At 38.0% G+C, this 5,422-nt stretch overlaps 1 protein-coding gene across 1 annotated transcript in view; it reads right to left on the bottom strand.

Annotated features, from left to right (window-relative positions):
* Positions 1-2,871, bottom strand: part of LOC109332712 (UPF0098 protein TC_0109-like) — a 3,878-nt gene extending 1,007 nt beyond the window's left edge. Inside the window, exon 1 of the mRNA XM_019567732.1 lies at positions 2,379-2,871. Within this exon, the coding sequence (XP_019423277.1) occupies positions 2,379-2,810 (432 nt within the window). The 5' untranslated portion in view covers positions 2,811-2,871. The remainder of the gene's footprint in view (positions 1-2,378) is intronic.

Raw genomic sequence — 5,422 nt, forward strand, 5'->3', positions numbered from 1 at the left:
AATCGTTTAAGGTGCTCCCAAACCTGAGATGCTGAGTCATATTTTGCAAGTTGAAACCAATAGATTGCGAAACAGAATTATTAATCCAAGTAATAATTTTCGAGTTGTTCACTTCCCAAGTTTCTAACTCCTTTGCATAATTTTCAGTAGCACTATTTGTAGGTTTAACAAAAGTTCCAGAAACATATCCCCACATTCGTTTACCAATCAGAAAATTTCTCATCACATAACTCCAATATGCATAGTTGGAAGATCCATTTAGTTGCACACTAATGGATTGCAAAGAATCATCTCTTTCAGTTGCCATAACTAACAAGCACAACAGCAGGGAAATCGAAATGCAAAGGGAAAGAGAAACAGAAAACCTGAAAAATTCGCTCAACGAAAACTGCGAATCTGAAACTGCGAATCTGAAACTGAGATCTCCGATCTGCGAAATGCGGAGGCTGATCTACCACTGCAAAGAAGAAGAAAAGATGATGGAACCCAGATGCATGAACAGGATCTGCAAAAAATTTCGAATTAATCATGGAAGAGGAAGAGAGAAGGGAGAGGAGAAGAAGAAGAGAGAAGGGAGAGGAGAAATGCAAATGGAATTAATCATGGAGATAAGGCCAAAGGGCCAATACATATAGGAAGTTAAGTAAATACAAAAAGACAAGACTACCCTTTACTAATAACTAAAATACATTTAACAATAGTGTCCAAGAGCTTCTCCTTCGTCACCTGCCAATGTTTGGATAAAAAAATTTATTTTTATTTACAACTTATCCAAGAACAAAAATATTTTTCGGATCAAATATGTATATAACTATGTACTTTTGATTTTCCAAATATGACCTATTAGAATTTGAGAATTAGAGATGACAAAAAACTCATATCTGTGAGTAACATCCATTCGGACACAAGTCATAAATGAGTATCCACAGATTTTATATTCGAGTTTTTAAAAATATTCATAGTATATACGAGAAGGTAACAATATTATGGTACTCGTACCAGTGGATACCCATTATTTATGTGATTAATATATTACATTTAATTAAAATAAAAATGTAAACTACTCTAACCATCATTACACTTGATATATCTTTTTCTTTTACTTTGTTTACATTTTTTAACCTTATAATTTGGTGGTGAAACACACATGTCTTGCAAAGAAACTTTTATTTTGTTAAGAAAATGAGAACAAATCACACAAATAGAAAACTTCAATAGATTTAGCATTTTTATCAAATGTCCAATCAAAAGGCACAAAAAAATTAAGTTTCATCTTATGTGAAAGGTAATAGAAATAAAAAGTTATAAATTCATTGATAACATAGGAAACTCGTGGACATCCATTATATCTGCGGGTATTCATAAATACATGCGAAAAACCCACATATGGATACACATATAAATACCGGTAAGAATAATGATATTATATTTCAAAATGGCTACTAACCATGCCCGTTTATCTTCATTGCCATCTCTAATTGGAATAATATCAATTAATTAAAATTTATTTGTTATTTCTCACGGTCAAAAGGTTTTCTCATTAAATATACACCATACAGGGAGACTAATGAATATTTTATGTACATAGAAATGTAGATATAAATGAATGTCACGTGTTTTTGTAAATATTTATGAAGTGATAAATATGAAGAGAGTTTCTGACGTGTGTTAATTTGCACATTCTTTGCCGCCAAAAGAGAAATTTATGTACTTTTCAAAACAATAATGGACAGTGTTCAAATAACAAATTTATTTTATTTCCTTTATATGGAAAATAACTAATAACCAGCCACTTGTCTTAAGAAATCATTAGAAAAATCAATAAAGGTATACGGTGTCGAATACGTGTCATGATTAAATTTTGTTGGTATTGTGCATATAATAATAGGACTCCTTGTACTAAAAACCAAGTTTTGGACAACTCTTCTCTTGTAAAAGAATTTCCTCCACAAATATTTGGTTTAAATAACCTAACCAAATTAGTTAATGTGTTATTAGAAATCTTAAAATAAAAAGAAACCTTATCACTTTTATTTTCTATATTGGACACTTGTGTTTCTCTCTTCTTTCACGTACTCTTCTTCCTTTTCACAAAAAATATTAGTAGGACTCCTTGTACAATAACCAACATTTGGACAACTTCTCTAGTGCAAAACAAATTTATCCACAAATATTTGATTTTAGTAATCAAATGAATTAAGTTAAAGTCTAAAATCATTGGGTTGTATTAAACAAAAATAACGAAATCATTGATTTAATAATATAGAACTCTAATAGTTCAATTAGAAGAAGCGACACTTGCCTAGCCTAGAAGGTAACCTACAAAAATATGTTTTCAAAATGAATAACTTAAATTGAAGGCCTAAGCTATCTAGTACCTGGTTGTCAAAGTGCATGTCTTCACTGACAGCATAGAGTCTGAACTCAAACCTATCACAGTAGTTATCAATCTTTGGACCACGCCACACATTCACCTTCCAATCGTTAATCCCTTCTGCAATCCCAACATACTCCCCACCCTCTTCCTCCACCTTACCTGAAAGTCCTTCCGGTAGCCGCTTAACAGTTACCGGAATGTTCACCACCACCCAGTGTGTGAATGGCACCTTTCGCCCAGTTGGGTCCACAGCATCCACGTCCTGCACCACAAGGGCCAAGCTCTTAGTTTTGGATGGCACGTTGTGCCATTCCAGTGGTGGAGATATGTCCCACTTTGCGCCTAGGCCTTGCTGGGTGCAGTATCTTGGTAGTTTTTCACCTCCTTCATTGTCTGTTGCTGGTGAAACCAACGTGAATTCATTTTTTGCCATTGATAGAGAGTCTCTGCTATATAATGCAAATTGCTAGGATTTATGTTATAACACAATTATAGAAAATTTGGAGCACTATTAAATATGCATGGGACGGTGAACTTTTATATAAGTTGACTGGTATGATTTTGATGTAACAAGTGCCATGGGGACAGGAAAGAAAGGAATATGGTTTGGACACGTTTGATAACACCTGGCGATTAGGCCCTCTCGGTGCATTAAAAATGACTGCTGCGTTAGAAGAGAGAGCTTGTAGAATCTGAACCAAACACCAATCGGTTAATGGATTAGATGATTTGAAGAGATTTAATTTTTCCATTTTGATTCACAAATTGTTGGGAAAAAGCGACCAATTAAATAGTAAAAAGTATAGAGATAAGAAAATAACACAAGAGATTTAGTAACGAGGTTTCACCAATTGTATCTACGTTCCCGTGAGCGTTGAGTGGCTACCACTATATTAGTAGAGAATTAGGATTAGTGTTTGACTATTCTTCTCCTTGTTACATTAGGTTTACATAACATAAATATATATAGCCCTCTACCCCAACCCATTTACATCAGTCCAAACCCATAACTTGTATTGCTATTATCTAGAGATATGAGTCATTGCACAATAATCTCCACCTTGGTGAATATCATCAATATCATTCTTCCGCCATTAGATTGGGGGCGCTCCATAGTCTATCATTAGTGAATGTTCTGCAAGCTCAGAAAATGTCTGAACTTGTCCACGGTAACCAATTTGGTTAGCATATCAGCTGCATTTTCTAAAGTATGAATATTCTGCAATAGTATCTGCCTACAAGCTACCAACTCTCATCCTCATCCTCATCCTAATCCTCACCCTCATCCTCATCCTAATCCTAATCGTAATCCTAATCCTAATCCTCATCCTCGTCCTCATCCTCATCCTCATCCTCCTCCTCATCATCCTCCTCATCCTCATCCTCATCCTCCTCCTCATCCTCATCCTCATCCTCATCCTCATCCTCATCCTCATCCTCATCTTCATCCTAATCCTCATCCTAATTCTAATTCTAACCCTAATCTTAATCCTAATCCAAATCCTCATCCTCATCCTCATACTCATCCTCATCCTCATCCTAATCCTGATCCTCATCCTCATCCTCATCCTGATCCTCATCCTCATCCTCATCCTGATCCTCATCCTCATCCTCATCCTGATCCTCATCCTCATCCTCATCCTGATCCTCATCCTCATCCTCATCCTGATCCTCATCCTCATCCTCATCCTGATCCTCATCCTCATCCTCATCCTGATCCTCATCCTCATCCTCATCCTGATCCTCATCCTCATCCTCATCCTGATCCTCATCCTCATCCTCATCCTGATCCTCATCCTCATCCTCATCCTGATCCTCATCCTCATCCTCATCCTGATCCTCATCCTCATCCTCATCCTGATCCTCATCCTCATCCTCATCCTGATCCTCATCCTCATCCTCATCCTGATCCTCATCCTCATCCTCATCCTGATCCTCATCCTCATCCTCATCCTGATCCTCATCCTCATCCTCATCCTGATCCTCATCCTCATCCTCATCCTGATCCTCATCCTCATCCTCATCCTGATCCTCATCCTCATCCTCATCCTGATCCTCATCCTCATCCTCATCCTGATCCTCATCCTCATCCTCATCCTGATCCTCATCCTCATCCTCATCCTGATCCTCATCCTCATCCTCATCCTGATCCTCATCCTCATCCTCATCCTGATCCTCATCCTCATCCTCATCCTGATCCTCATCCTCATCCTCATCCTGATCCTCATCCTCATCCTCATCCTGATCCTCATCCTCATCCTCATCCTGATCCTCATCCTCATCCTCATCCTGATCCTCATCCTCATCCTCATCCTGATCCTCATCCTCATCCTCATCCTGATCCTCATCCTCATCCTCATCCTGATCCTCATCCTCATCCTCATCCTGATCCTCATCCTCATCCTCATCCTGATCCTCATCCTCATCCTCATCCTGATCCTCATCCTCATCCTCATCCTGATCCTCATCCTCATCCTCATCCTGATCCTCATCCTCATCCTCATCCTGATCCTCATCCTCATCCTCATCCTGATCCTCATCCTCATCCTCATCCTGATCCTCATCCTCATCCTCATCCTGATCCTCATCCTCATCCTCATCCTGATCCTCATCCTCATCCTCATCCTGATCCTCATCCTCATCCTCATCCTGATCCTCATCCTCATCCTCATCCTGATCCTCATCCTCATCCTCATCCTAATCCTAACCCTAACCCTAACCATAATATTAATACGAACCCTAATCCTCATCCTAACCCTAACCCTAACCATAATATTAATACTAATCCTAATCCTCATCCTAACCCTATTCTTAATCCTCATCCTCTTCCTCATCCTAAATCAAATCATATATCTAATCCTAATAGTAATCCTAATAATCATCCTAATCCTAATAGCCATACTAATAATTATCCTAATCCTAATCCTAATCCTAATCCATATCCTCATCCTAATCCTAATCCTAATCCTAATACAAATCCTTATCCTCATCCTCATCCTCATCCTCATCCTCATCCTAATCCTCATTCTCATACTTATATAGGAA

The sequence above is a fragment of the Lupinus angustifolius genome, chromosome LG18 (genome assembly GCF_001865875.1).
Source record: "Lupinus angustifolius cultivar Tanjil chromosome LG18, LupAngTanjil_v1.0, whole genome shotgun sequence".
Lineage (NCBI taxonomy): Eukaryota > Viridiplantae > Streptophyta > Magnoliopsida > Fabales > Fabaceae > Lupinus > Lupinus angustifolius.